The 15068-nt window shown below is 33.8% G+C and overlaps 2 protein-coding genes and 1 pseudogene across 4 annotated transcripts; 2 read left to right on the top strand and 1 right to left on the bottom strand.

The window, feature by feature from the left end:
* The first annotated feature begins 378 nt into the window (after window positions 1–378).
* LOC145063232 (Excinuclease ABC, C subunit, N-terminal) lies at window positions 379–2757 on the top strand. Its single transcript, XM_079010820.1, has 3 exons — window positions 379–681; window positions 1495–1601; window positions 2352–2757. Exons 1-3 carry the CDS (start codon window positions 461–463, stop codon window positions 2525–2527), a joined length of 504 nt encoding a protein of 167 aa, XP_078866946.1. The 5' UTR covers window positions 379–460; the 3' UTR covers window positions 2528–2757.
* Window positions 2758–5845: 3088 nt separating this feature from the next.
* On the bottom strand, window positions 5846–6887 carry LOC145063955 (uncharacterized; annotated as a pseudogene).
* An 801-nt stretch (window positions 6888–7688) lies between these two features.
* SS4 (starch synthase 4) lies at window positions 7689–13621 on the top strand. 3 transcript variants are annotated; one of them, XM_079009004.1, is made up of 17 exons: window positions 7689–7996; window positions 8618–8798; window positions 9039–9120; window positions 9218–9720; window positions 9793–10334; window positions 10420–10471; window positions 10728–10850; window positions 10955–11030; window positions 11326–11510; window positions 11601–11795; window positions 11874–11945; window positions 12047–12256; window positions 12345–12470; window positions 12556–12705; window positions 12803–12864; window positions 12964–13039; window positions 13128–13621. In XM_079009004.1, exons 1-17 carry the CDS (start codon window positions 7848–7850, stop codon window positions 13311–13313), a joined length of 2970 nt encoding a protein of 989 aa, XP_078865130.1. In that variant the 5' UTR covers window positions 7689–7847; the 3' UTR covers window positions 13314–13621. The 3 variants fall into 3 exon arrangements, with proteins under 3 accessions (XP_078865130.1, XP_078865129.1, XP_078865131.1); XM_079009003.1 differs by having other exon boundaries at window positions 7706–7996; window positions 8606–8798; XM_079009005.1 differs by lacking the exon at window positions 7689–7996 and having other exon boundaries at window positions 8700–8839.
* The last annotated feature ends 1447 nt before the right edge of the window (window positions 13622–15068 follow it).

Here is a 15068-nt window from a genome sequence, read left to right as displayed (position 1 = left end):
TTTTATTAGGAACCGAACTGGGAAGTTGAGACGGAACGTCTAACAGTCTAACTCCTTGACTCTTATATGTGAATATTGATAAATGTATTTTAGCTTATAAATAATACCTTTATATTTCAAAATTTTAGATGAGACGGATAGTAAACGGAGCGGATCGAATGAATAGTAAAATGTGATCTACAACCATTAATTTTTCATCGACTAAAAAAACCCGCTCCAGGTCTAAATTTAAGTCCTTTTTAGAAAAGTTACAAAAAGTCAGGATTTCCTGACTTTTCCAAAAAGTTCATTTTCATTGTGTAAAAAACTTCAAAAATGACTTTTAAAACTAGTTTGCCAAATATCTTTTGCTTTTATCTTTTCTAAAAAAAGGCTTTTGGCTTGCTAACCCAAACACCCCTTAGACTGCAACTATCTGTTCATTGAGATGGTATGAAAGCAGCAGTTCCAATTTGTATGAATGACGAGGTTACTGTCCACAACCTTCCGATCCATCAAACCACATTCTCAGCTTCCAAAATCACCTTCAATCAGACTTCCATCTTCATCACCATCATCATCAAACTCCAATCCCTCGCCGTCGGTGGTCTCAAAGCAACCTAATTGGTCGGTGTATCTAATCTTATCGACTAATCCACCGATCAAAACTTACGTTGGCGTCACCACCAATTTTTCTCGCCGGTAAACCCCCGTTCTATCTGTCTTTATGCTCTGTGGTTTGCTTATATCTGAAAATCTGTAAAATTGAAGAAATTCCATAGATTTCCACCCTTTCTTCATTTCTGGTAAAAAAAGGTCCGAGTTCAATCAATGGGGTTACCAATATGCTTTGGAAATGCAGGAATAACTTGGAAACGACTGGAATTATAAAAACAGGGATCTTGATTTATTTATTTATTTAAGTTTCAGTAGGGATTAAAGGTTCAGGGAGAAGGAGGAATCATATTACCCTTTGATTACACTTGAAGGGAAATCCATGTATATGTATAACTTGCAGTGTTTTATTTCTTTTCACAGCAACCCAACCAATTATGACCTAAATCAGGACAATTGTTCTTCTTTATATGTTCGGTTTTTTTTTTTTTTTTTTTTTTTTTTTTTTTTACTTAATGCATATGCGAATTAATGAGACAAGATTATAACTTTATTGCTCAGGATTCCCTAAACTTCAACTTGCTATCTTGCACACATATTTAACTATGTAATCATCTTTAGCTTCAACTAGTGATTTCGTTACATAATCTATTTGAGATGCGTTAAGAACATTTGAATCCCTAATGGTTAAACTTCTGTTTTGTGAGGAAACAGAAGTTTGTATGATTATAGTTTCTCTTTCTTTCATACAGGTACTCATTCTCAATCTTTCGTTTGTGCAAAAAGAATGAAATATTATTGCATAAATAAGCATTTAAACTGTTTACAATGCGTATTTTGGGCATACAATTCAATCATCTTGTTTAGTAAAATTTTGCTTATTTGACCTCCTTTTTGCAGCTTGAAACAACATAATGGTGAATTAAAAGGTGGTGCAAAAGCATCACAAGCTGGAAGACCTTGGATTTGTGCATGCCTTATTCGAGGTTTTGAGAGTAAAAGTGAAGGTAAGCTTCTAATCTATTATGATCTTCTTTTATATTATGCATTTGGTCCTTTTGTGTTCTTGAGCATCTTCAATAGGAGTTTGTTACATCATTTTTTTACTATTTCATTTAGTCTTTCAATAGGTTATTACCATTGGAATAATATTTTAATTACTCCCCTAATCATAGTTGTCTTTTGAATATTTATTGTTTCTTGATCTTGACTAACGGATCTATCTTATTAAATATACAAAATAAAAATGAGTATATCTTTGAAGAGGTATATCATTAAAAAGCGTTTGTCAAAACAATAGTGACACCAATAATAGTTGTTATCAATTAATTATTTTGAAGTGTCATATACGTTTTTTGTCATTTAAGTTTTAAAGGTCAAGTTATCTTTCCTTTAAAAAATTGGATGAGTAGCCTTAAAAAATGGTAAACCACATCATCTGATCTTTATAAAACATTTTAGATAGATAAAGATAAATTAGTTAAATTTTAGAAAACAAAAAGCCAGGTTAACCATTTTGGATCCTTTTAGAGAAACAATCTCAAAATAAGATTAATTTGGTTATAATTTATTAATAACCAGTCAAAACTAGTTAAAAAAGTAACATGCCAAACGGTTAAATATTTCTAAAAGTATACTTAAGAAATTGGATCATTATGTTAATAAATCATCTTTATAATCATATTTTATATATTAGTTATTTATAAAATTAAAAAAAAAAAGCATTGGTACTATGCATGCCTTTTGTTGTGTTGTAGCATGCAAGTTTGAGTTTAAATGGAAGAACATATCACGTAAAATGGGGCGTAAAAGGATCTCGAAGGATGAGGGAGGGCTTTATTTGTTGCAACATAGAAATGCAGCACTAGAGAAGGTGAAAGGCTCAACCGATTGCAACCACTTAGAATTTGATTGGAAGCTACAACCCATATAATCTCCCTTTTTTCTTTACCTTATAATTCTTGACTTCCATCATTTAAATTCTTATGTGTTGTAATATATGTAAATGTTTAATTTGTTGCATTCATTGTCTTGAAACTAGAAAGGGTCTGTGGCATAGCGGTATAAGGAGTGTTTGTAAGGTACTCTTCTGCCAATTGGTTGAGGGTGTAGAATGTATATTATGAATAGATTTAAAGAAGAGGGGGTGTAAGTTTGAAACAACTTATTGTTTTCATATTCCATTACTAATTTAAGGTTGTTAGTATCCTGTTATACTAGATACCAACAAAATTATCATTTCTTACTCTTACCATTTAGGCATTGTACTTTTAATTTGGATATCTTACTTTTAGTTGGGGCATTATACTTCTAATTCTAGCGATTACACTTTCATTCTAGATATCATATATCAAGATTTATCACTTGGCATCTTTTAAATACTAAATGAAAGTACTAGTTTTTTAATCAAAATAAAAACATTAAGTAAATAAAATAAAAACAAACATAGAAAATAAATATTAAACAGTCAAATAATTTTAAAATACATTCTACCTCTAACATCTAAACGTTGTTGGAAAAACTCATAATGCAACTCTAAAACATTACTAATACTTAATATACTTCCCACATAATATGATAAAGACGACTGAATGTTGCATCATCATAAAGACAATCATTAACAAAAAAAAACCATGTATTAAAAGTTTATGTGCAGCTTGCCGATCTTGATTGACAATCGTTTTGTATTACTAACACCTATGTGCTCTTGATTGACAATGTTTTGAGCAACATTAAAGAACGTTGCAATAAAATCCAATCATCCGGATCATAGTTTGTAAAAAAATTCCATCTTTGTGGTGTTAAAAAGTATAAAAAGAGAATGAAGTTATGTGTGAAAGTGGGGTAAAATGTAGTGTTGTATTTTAGGGGTAAAATGTGTTTAAATTTTGAAAAAAAAACACATGTTAAAATTAACGGTCAGTCACAGGAAAAAATCATCATTCTTCTCTCATTGGACGCTCTTAATTGTGGTGATGATCACATTCCACAATGCCACAACCATCACGACACACACAGTGTGCACGATCGTGGTTGGTTGCCACCGTGGCCACAATGCTCTTTGTAAAATGCATACCGTTTAGCCTTAGGACTAAAAATATGAATTTAGACAAATTACAAAATGTGTAACTTTCTTTTAAATATACATAAAATTTCTTTGTTGGTCATGTGGTTTGCAAAAATTGGCATGATTAGGATATTTATGAAAGGTGTTATGTATTTGGTCCTTATAGTTTTAATTTTTGCATGATTGGTCCTTATGTTTCCATTTTATTTCATAACTAATCTAAATTACTATTATACCATTACTTTGTTCTTTTTATTAATTTTAGTTTTCTTTCTTAATTTAAATTAATATTTAAAGCTAAACTACCCTAACCTTAACACCCCGCTCCCGAGTTGAACTTAAGGAGAGAAAAGAAAGGAAATGGGAGGAAATGAGAGGAAAACAAGAGAGAATGGTGCTCCCGAGTTTCATTAAAGGAAGGAAGTGGAAGGATCATTTTCCCTCCTAACTTTCCTTCCGATTTGGGAGGATTCGGAAAGAAAGAACAAAATGTTTAATTTTCCTTTCATTTCTCTCCAAATCGGGAGCACAAAAGAGAAATCCCTTTTCCTTTCGTTTCTCTTCTTTTCTCTCCTTATTTCTTTTCTCTTCTCTTTCTTTTCTTTGCTACAACTCGGGAGCGGGGTGTAAAGAGCCCACGACTTCCTCTCCTCGCATCATCCCTGGAAAATGGTAGATACTTCTTTTCTATGCCATTCCCCCACCCATCTCTCCCCCTTTCTCTTTCTCTCTCTCTCTCTCTCTCTCACACATACACACACATACATACAAATATTCCAGATGAGACACCACCCTCTCCGACAAGAAGCACCCCTCTTCATCAAACCTCCACCGCCCCCACCATCCTTTTTTTAGATCTGGTGGTGTTGTATAGTTTTTCGATCTGAATCAAGGAATAACACTAGAGACTTCACCCTTCATCTAACAGAGTTTGTTCATGCTGGAGTTAAAAGGTTACATTGGTCGGTGGCCGGTCCTCACGAACAAAGAACGCATCCACCAAACCACCACTGGCCGGTGGTCGGTCCTCATGCCCTTACACCTTCACTCGCTCATCGACGATTCGCCGATCGCCTACTATCCCACCTATCGTCGGCTATTTAGCTCTCATACAACCAACTGACGGGAGAAAAGTCGGAAAACACAAAAATCGATCACTCTCACTCTTGTGCTACGCTCTGACCCTAAATTGACCCACCTCCGTCCACAGGTAAGTAACAATGCATCGACTACCATATACCCACTATGAAATTTCTTTCTAAATCGGTAAATCCCCATGTGAATCTGTCATTTGGTGAGTTCTTTTTAGTACAAATAATAGAAGACATAAAATTATTTATGTAGCTTTCAAAAGATCATAAATTTAAATTTGCATAAAAAAGTCAGTGTTGAGGAAGAAATGAGAATTCTAGCATGAATGAATTATCTAATTGGTTTTCAAATATTTTTGAATAATGGGTAAATGTCACTGTAACCCAGCGAACTTTCAGGTTTTGGTTTAAATGGTCCCTTGTGATATTTTTTTGCATTATAAGGGAACAAATTCAACTCTTACCGGCTAATTTAGCCAAGTTACTTGTAATAATAGGTTACTGATGTCAAAAAGAGTGCCACATAGAAAATAATATGTTGATTTGTAATTATATACCTCTATATTGGTCCTAGTCAACAAATATTGGTCCCCACCACCTTTTTCCCTTATTTCCTTCTTCAGATCATCTCATTCCCTCCTTCCACCCTGGTTTTCTTTCTAAGATAAATGAAAGCCTTTTTTTAAATCTTGGGTATGAAAATGAAGATGAACGTATCCCCGCCAAAATTAAACCCAAATCAAACCTCACCATTACTTCAGAAAAAAACATCACAGGTTTGAAACCTATGACCGCCCTGTTTACTGAACCCTATATATCGTTGCTTTGGTTACCATCAACGATGATGCATCCTTTTGTCGTTGCTCTGCTTCATCTCTACTTCAGCCACCAGCCGGTAAAAGCCCTCCCCTCCCCTCCACTCACTAGTTGACCCTTCCCCACCGCCCAAATCAGATCAAGATTGGGAGAGATCAGGGGATGAAGATCATGTGTTTATGTCTGGAAGATGAAATTAAGCCTAAATCAAACCCCCACCACTAAAAACTAAACCCAGATGAAATTAAGCCTAAATCAAACCCAACGTCCTGAATGTTTAAGAAAGAAGCAGTAGAGCTTTACGAGCATATGATGGATAGTCCTTACAAGCAGTTTTTTGATCAGCCTTAGGAGCTTCAAGGCCTCCTCAAATTTCCTCTCTAACAACAGTTTTTTGATCAAATTCTTATAGGTCGCCTGTCATGGTTTCACCCCACCTGTCTTGTCTCGGTCATTTCAACAAGCACCTGGTGTGCTTCAATGGCGTTGTTTTGACTCAAGAACCCATTTACCAAAACGTTCAAAAGGTTCGCATCAGCCTCACAACCTTTCTCAATCATGTTAGCCAAAATGATCAGAGCTTTGTCAACTTCATTGGTTGAACAATGTCCCTTGATTAGAATCGTCCATGTCTTGATGTCAGGATTGCAACCATTTGCTTGCATTTCATCGAGCACCTTGGCTGCATCTTCTAGTCTTCGGGCTTTACATAGACCAAAGATTAATTGGCTGTAGGTTATGTTATCGGGTTCGTATCCTGCATCTTTCATGGCTGTCATCTTCTTGGCTTCATCAAATTGACCTACACTTGTTAATGATCTATGAATACCATCATAAATGCTTTTTGAAAGAGAGTTTCCTGTGGCTTCAAATTTATTTACTACCTGAAAAACAAGATCCAAATTTGGTGAAATGTTGCCTGCAATGGTTCTTAGAAGAACACTACAATGTTGAATTGAGGGCTTGTAAGGCCTATCCATCATATGCTCGTAAAAAATCTGGTTGAGGACGCTCGATATCACAATCACGGGAGGTTAACGAAACGTTGGAGTCGATTCACGTTTTTGGCAGGGTTTCTTGACCTAGATCTAATTCATAGAGGTTGAAATATAGAGAAATTCATCGATCCCATAGAGGGTCATTGTGGCGTCTCAAATATTTAGACAGGTGGCAAGTGAAGTGACCTACTTGTCTAATGGTACATGATGAAAAGGAAGGGGTTCACCGGGTGACCCCTTCACATTCTTGATAATGGCATTTTAAATCCAGAAAACCTGAATTCGTTCCCTTATAATGCAAAAAATATCACAAGGGACCATTTAAACCAAAATTTGAAAGTTCGTTGGGTTACAGTGACATTTTCCCTTGAATAATTGCACTTTATATGAATGTTTTATTTTTCAATTTTATTTGGATGTTAATGACTTTATTACTTGAAAACCTTTATTTGATTATTTATTTATTTTGATGTAAATAACTTTATGTTGAAAAACATTATTTTTTGAAAATGTGTTTCTTATTTATTAAATCGGTTATGCAGGTTGGGTTTGATACACTAACGCATATACTTAAACGTGTTATATGAGTTGGGTTGGGTTGAGGTTTCCAACCTGTGAACCCGTGATCACGTAAACAAGTTAGAAACTATAAGTACTGATCACGTAGATGTATTTATAGTTATCCTAAACATGCCATTTTTTAAAAACTAAAAGGACCAAACTTAAAATGCTGTGTTAAATATATCATCTTTCTTTTCACTTTGGATCTGCTTGTGTGGAAAGAGCCCCGTTCGTATATTCTTGAGATTAGAAACACATAATTCATAAAAATCCAATTTTGTAATATACTCCCAACCCTTAAATCTTCGTTTCCCCACCGTCCGATCAAGTCTATTTTTTCTATCATCACCTCAGATCCCGCCACACGTATCTCCTACCTACGCAACCCCGCACTGAATCACTGCTTCATAACCGCAGAAAAGCACGTTCTATTCTATGTTTCGAAAGCAATCCAGAAAAAATCTAAACTACACCACCTCGATGTCCAAATCTTCAAGTTATTCGCTTCATTACCGTTGGATGAACCCCCCAACCCTACAACACAATCGCATACGTACACGTGTCAGTACAGCCTACACACTCACGCACATGAATATTACTTTCTGAGATTTATTTAAAACCACCTGAAAATGAAATAGATAAAATCACCCTTTTCCGTTCGTCTTCCCCTAATAACACATAAATTCACACAGTGGAGAACTTTTTCTTCTTTTTCCGTCCATGGCGGGGAAGCTATCGACGTGTTTTTTGAGCCATCAATGGAGCTGTTGTACGGTGCTTGACTGTAAGCATTTGAATGTGCGGTTTTACTCTTTGCCTTCTCCTCGGTTTGCTACAGTTTCCTGCAAGATACGTCAACGTAACTCCAGGTATTATTCACTGCTTCGTTTTTGCGTTGTCGAAGAAAACACTGTTTCTTATGTAATTTCTTTCGATTTCGAGATAAATTTCTGATTTTGGACTATGAATTACTATTTCCCTTGTTTCGAGAAAGGTGATAAATTTGGGAATATTAAATGGACAGCAAGCGTATTGTATCTAGTTCTATGTTATATTATAATTGAACATGATTGTTTTAACTTCACGTTGATCAATGACTTTGGTGTTTAGACCTTGCATTGTTCTTTGATCCGTTTATGTGTATTGTGTGAATTTGTTGGTAATCGAATTAGGGATCACACTTTGTTTAAGAAATTGAAATCTAACCAAATTAACAGATAATTATTACTTTATAGAAAGTTGTTAAAATCTTGTTGCCTCTAGAATTTTTCATTGACATGTTGAGTTTAGGTAAACTGAACCACAGTTGCTAAAATAATCTGGAACAACACTTTTATTAACTGTTATGATAGAGGAAAATGTTTACAATACATTACCTCAGTAAAAAAGAATAGTACTTGGTATGCATTGTTGTATCTTAACTTTTTGTTACTTTGTAACGACTTTTAATTTTGTGCAATATGTTCCAACTGACACAGCTTACCACCTAGGAGACCACAAGCAAAGAAAATCATCCCTGCACAGATTCCCCAAAATGATAATCTCATGACACCTGGCAATGAAAATAGTGATTCAGAAAATGAAGATGACTTTTCTCATCAATCTACCTCTGATGAGGTTGTAGCAATTCAGCGTTTTGATGATAAGAATTCAAGCAGCAAACTGATCCCGGTATGCCTCAAGAATATTCATATATGATGGTTTTATCCTAGGTATTGCTGTTACATCTGTTTCCAGCTATTTTGAGCTTTTCTAAGTTGAATGATGTAGTTTTGGTGAAGCTGTATTGATCTGAACAAAAGGCTTTAAACAGAGTATATAGGATTAGGAAAGAAACCTGAAGTGATAAAGAACTAGAAACTAACTTACATCTGTTTCTATTATTAATAATCTGATTTTTCGTCTTAACAGTCTATTGGTGCAGATAAAGTGGGCGAGGTTACAACTGTAAATCTTCAGGATGTAATAGGAATGATACGTAATGCAGAGAAAAGTACAATCTTTTTCCTCTTGAGTATAAATTCTATTTAGTATTATTAAAAAACATGGTATTTTCCTGTAATTCTTTTTTCTGTCTAATTGTTTTCTAGATATTCATATCCTAAACCAAGCCCGAATCAATGCAATTGAAGATTTGGAAACAATTCTTAGTGAAAAAGAGGTCTTACAAAGAGAAATCAATAATTTGGAAATGAGGTTAGCTGAAACTGATGCCAGAATCAGAGTTGCTGCACAAGATAAGATACATGTTGAGCTTTTACAGGATCATTTAGAGAAACTTCAATCTGAAATGTCTAATAATGGAGCACATGATGCTGTTGTTCTTCGATCTCCTGATCGACAAACCCGTGCTTTAAGTGAGGAGCTGAATTCATTAAGAAATGAAAACATGTCCCTGCAAAATGACCTAAATACCCTTAAAGAGCAACTTAGGGATGTCAAGAGAACAGACGAACGTGTTGAAATGCTTGAAAATGAACGCACTGTTTTGGAATTGTCCATAAAGGAGTTGGAATACAAGCTCACTGTTTCCCAACAAGATGGTGTTCAACTTTCAACTTTAAGATCAGAGTGTGAGACCCTTTGGAATAAGGTAAAACATTTGTAACGTATTTTATAAATTATATAATTTTTTTTATAATATTTTAACAATCTTGTGTTTTAGGTAGAGCATTTGCAAGGATTACTTGACAAGTCAACAAGTCAAGCAGATCAAGCTATCTTAGTACTACAACAAAACCAGGAGCTTCGAAAGAAAGTTGAAAGACTTGAAGAGTCTCTTGAAGATGCCAACATTTACAAATTATCATCAGAAAAGCTACAACAATATAACGATCTAATGCAACAGAAAATAAAACTACTTGATGAACGCCTCGAAAGATCAGATGCAGAAATACATTCTTATGTACAATTATATCAAGATTCAGTGAAGGAGTTTCAAGAAACACTTGACAATTTAAAAGAAGAAAGTAAGAAAAAAGCATCGGGTAAACAAGTGGATATGCCATGGGAATTTTGGAGTCGTTTATTGCTTATGTTTGATGCTTGGTTTCTTGAAAAGAAAATTCATGGAGATGAGGCTAAGTTGTTAAGGGAAATGACATGGAAGAAAGATGGAAGGATTCATGATGTTTATATAGAATGTAAGGAAAAAAATGAGCGTGAAATTATTGCTGCTTTTCGCAGATTAACATCTTCATCATCCGGGTATTTTTATTTATTTATTTATTTAATGACTTAAATTTTCAGCATGTTATTATTAGTATAAATCATTGTTTTCTTTTTATTGTAGTTCAGGATTGCATGTTGTTCATATTGCTGCTGAGATGGCTCCAGTTGCTAAGGTAAAAACTTCTTGTTGGCTGCAACTTTTTTAATAATAATTATAATAATAATTTTAATCTCGTATATTGTAAAAAATTGGGTAGATTTTTCAAAGTACAATATTGTAATAGGAAGAACTGAAACAATCAAAGTACATACATTGTTAGTTCTTGCATATAACTCTTTATTTAACAATGTGCCAAAATAGAAAAAAAAACTATATGCATTTCTGAAATTAACTTACATTTTTGCCTAATTTTTGTTTTTGATTATTAGGTTGGTGGTCTAGGTGATGTGTTGTCTGCTCTTAGTAAAGCATTACAGAAGAAAGGACATCTTGTAGAAATAATTCTCCCTAAATACGATTGCATGCAGTATGAAAGTATCCAAAATTTAAGGGTATGCCTTTTTTTTTTTTTTTTTTTTTTCTTATCATCATGCTTGAAGAATGAAGACTTTTATAGACTACTCACTCATCTATTTGTCTAACTCTTTCTCTACAGGTTTTAGATTTAGCTGTAGAGTCATATTTTGATGGCCATTTGTTCAAAAATAAAATCTGGATTGGTACTGTTGAAGGTCAGAATATTCCCATCTTGCATAATGCATACACATCACATGACATGACATGACACATGACATAACAAGACAACTTTTGTATTCGGACTGATGTCAATGATGTGCTATCTATCTCTTCTATATGCAAAAAGACGTAAATGCCCTTGTCCTCATCCTTATCATCTAAATAAGTCCTAAAAAGCTTGTCTTGTCTCGTGTAACAAACGACAACCATATTACCATAAGCAATTGTATGGCTTATATGATGCAGATTCCAACAGTATTTTTTATTTAATTTTTAATTTTTTAAATTTAGGGCTTCCTGTTTATTTTATCGAGCCTCTTCACCCTGCTAAGTTTTTTTGGAGAGGAAAAACATATGGTGAACCTGATGATCTGAAGCGGTTTTCATTCTTTAGCAGAGCAGCACTTGAGCTGCTACATCAATCTGGAAAAAAACCAGATATTATCCATTGCCATGATTGGCAGACTGCTTTTGTTGTATGATTTTTCTATTTTTTAATTTTTTTTATTATAGTTATATCTATTAAGATTCAAAATGATAGTATTCTTTTCTATATAATTACTCAGGCACCCCTCTACTGGGATCTATATGCACCCAAAGGATTAAATTCAGCTCGAATATGTTTCACATGTCATAACTTTGAGTATCAAGGAACTGCATCTGCTTCAGAGATAGCATCTTGTGGTCTTGACATTCATCACCTTAATAGACCAGACAGAATGCAGGACAACTCATCACACGACAGACTCAATCCTGTTAAGGTAAATTTACTTTAATGCCCTCTTTCTTTTTATACTTCCCAATGCTTAAAAAATATTTAAGAAATTCATACTTTGTAGGGTGCAATTGTGTTCTCTAACATTGTAACAACAGTGTCCCCAACTTATGCACAAGAAGTGCGAACTTCACAGGTATGGATAATAATATTTAATTAAAAATCACTCAATTTTCTTTCAGATTAGTAATTTGAAAGGGTTGAAGGATTTAAGGAAATTGTTTTTGTTAAATCCAGGGAGGACAAGGGCTTCATGCAACACTTAATGCTCATTCTCAAAAGTTTGTAGGGATTCTGAATGGAATCGATACTGATTCATGGAATCCTGCTACTGACACCTATCTCAGTTTCCAATACAATTCCAGTGATCTTGAGGGGAAATCTGAGAATAAAAATGCCTTAAGAAGACACCTTGGACTCTCTTTATCTGATAGTAGGAGGCCATTGGTAACTTTCTTTTCTCCTTCAACACCTTTTTAAAACTATATTTAATTTAAATCAATTTCTTCTTAATACAAATATGCATATCATTCAGGTTGGATGTATAACAAGATTGGTCCCACAGAAAGGTGTGCATCTCATCAGGCATGCAATATACAGAGCATTGGAATTGGGAGGACAATTTGTATTGCTTGGTTCTAGCCCTGTGCCAAATATCCATGTAAGATAGTTTCAAAAGAGAAAATTATAGGAAAAATATTTGTCTGTTTTTTCAGAGAGATAATTAAAAGTGATTTGTTTTGTAGAGGGAATTCGAGGAAATTGCAAAGAAATTTCAAACCCATGAACATATTCGACTGATTCTCAAGTATGATGAGGCTCTTTCCCATTCTATATATGCAGCATCAGACATGTTCATCATCCCATCAATATTTGAGCCATGTGGCTTGACACAGGTCCATTTTTCTTCAACAATACAATATAATATTAATTATTAAATATATACCTTATTAATATATATAAACAAACAAAACAATTCATTGTTGTTTTCAGATGATAGCCATGAGATATGGTGCAATCCCCGTTGCTAGAAAGACAGGTGGTCTAAATGACAGGTCTCTGTTTTTCCTCATATAGAAAACCAAGATTAAATATAATTATATTGGGATTTTAAAATTTTGAATTTTTAACCTTGAAATCTTTTTTCTTTTTAGTGTTTTTGATGTTGATGATGATACGATTCCAATACAACTCAGAAATGGATTCACATTCGTAACACCCGATGAACATGTAAATAGCAATATCCTTATATTACTTATCCAAAATGATTTTGGTACCAATTTATCTATGATAAGTTAAATGTAATAAAAACATGCAGGCGTTCAATGGTGCATTTGACAGAGCGTTCAAATACTACAAAAATGATAGTGAAGGTTGGGAAGAGTTGATGAAAAAAGTGATGAACATAGACTTCAGTTGGGACACATCAGCATCACAATATGAAGAACTTTACCTTCAATCTGTATCCAAAGCAAAAGCAGCTCGGCGTGCAGCTGCTGGCTAATAGTAACGCTTTTCTCCCCAAATATATATTCCAAGACCACAAACAAATGGTCAATACACACCCATAGAGAAAACTGACTACATTTAGTGTCCCTTTTGTTCATATTATATATCTTTCGAGATTTAATCCCGATGTAAATCATGTCCATATGTGGTTGTTGGAGAAATTGTACATTGAGGTTGTCATTCGTATACATGTACTGATGTAAGAGTAAGATATTTTTTTTTTCTATAGATGTAGGATTTGTAACGCACGTAAAATGTGAAGACTTTTGCTACGACAAACATATCCTCTGTTTTTGTTCAAAACCTCCGAAAATTGCGTCCTAGATGCCGTTTAGTTGGAACTATCAAGACCTATAAATTTAATTTACTACGAATCAATCAGTGCAACAAATAAGTCTCATGGACTAAAGGTGTTATAACTAGCAAACCTCAATTATTTAATTTACTTGTTATGATAATTACTACAAATTTACAATGCAATCTGTTTTTAGAGCCCAATTTTCGGTTAATGGGATTGCTCCATTGGTCCATTGTCCATAAAAGCCTAGAAAACCCAGTCTATTGGTACCCCTCTTCCTAGAGGTGCTTAAACCTCGGGCCTATGCATGCCTTTAACCTGTCCCAAGTTGCGGGCTTTTTTGTGCCTGGTCTTGGTAACTCATCATAGGGACCGAGCCCTTTTAACCGATTTCTTAAATTTTTTATTCAATAATTGGGCATTTCTAACTGTGTACACATAAATGGTGCGTATACCATTAAATCACTTTATCTATTTTCCTTAATAACATTTTACTTACAACTTTATACCCATAACATAAACTTACTTATCTTTTGTTATCCATGATAACAACCTAGTTACATGTCTTTTCTACTAATAGCAACGTAATATATATATATATATATATATATATATATATATATATATATATATATATATATATATATATATATATATATATCTTAAAAAGCATTTACTAGATTTTGCTGAATTTTAAAAGGTACAAGCTTTTAAGCATCATATACAATAATTATATGCATTGGAGAATAATAAATCTTATCCGGTCAAAGATAGATTTTGAATAGGTCTTCTAAGCTTATCTTCAAATTGAATGGGTTATATATGAAAAAGTCAAATAAGATGATGATGATAAGATTTTGAACGAGTCAAAGTTTGACCAAGTGTTCATCATATCCAATTGAATCGGTAAATACTAAATCTTATTTGGTCAACATTTATGAAAAAATCAAATAAGATGATGATGATAAGATTTTGAATGGGTTAAAGTTTGACCAAGTGTTCATCATATCCAATTGAATCGGTAAATACTAAATCTTAGCCGGTCAACATTTATGAAAAAGTCAAATAAGATGAGGATGATAAAATTTTGAATGGGTCAAAGTTTGACCAAGTGTTCCTCATATCCAATTGAATCGGTAAATACTAAATCTTATCCGGTCAACATTTATGAAAAAGTCAAATAAGATGATGATGATAAGATTTTGAATGGGTCAAACTTTGACCAAGTGTTCCTCATATCCAATTGAATCGCTAAATACTGAATCTGTCAATAATAATGAAAAAGTCAAATAAGATGATGATAATATTTTGAATGGGTCAAAGTTTGACCAAGTGTTCTTCATATCCATTTGAATCGGTCTAACACGATGTACACGTTATAAAGCATTTCATATAAACTGGAAGAGGCACATTGATCTAGCATTCGTCTATCATGAATGCCTTGCCATTGAC

The sequence above is a fragment of the Lactuca serriola genome, chromosome 7 (assembly GCF_051521515.1).
Source record: "Lactuca serriola cultivar US96UC23 chromosome 7, Lser_US96UC23_V15, whole genome shotgun sequence".
Taxonomy (NCBI): domain Eukaryota; kingdom Viridiplantae; phylum Streptophyta; class Magnoliopsida; order Asterales; family Asteraceae; genus Lactuca; species Lactuca serriola.
This window is presented reverse-complemented; position numbering and strand designations above follow the sequence as displayed.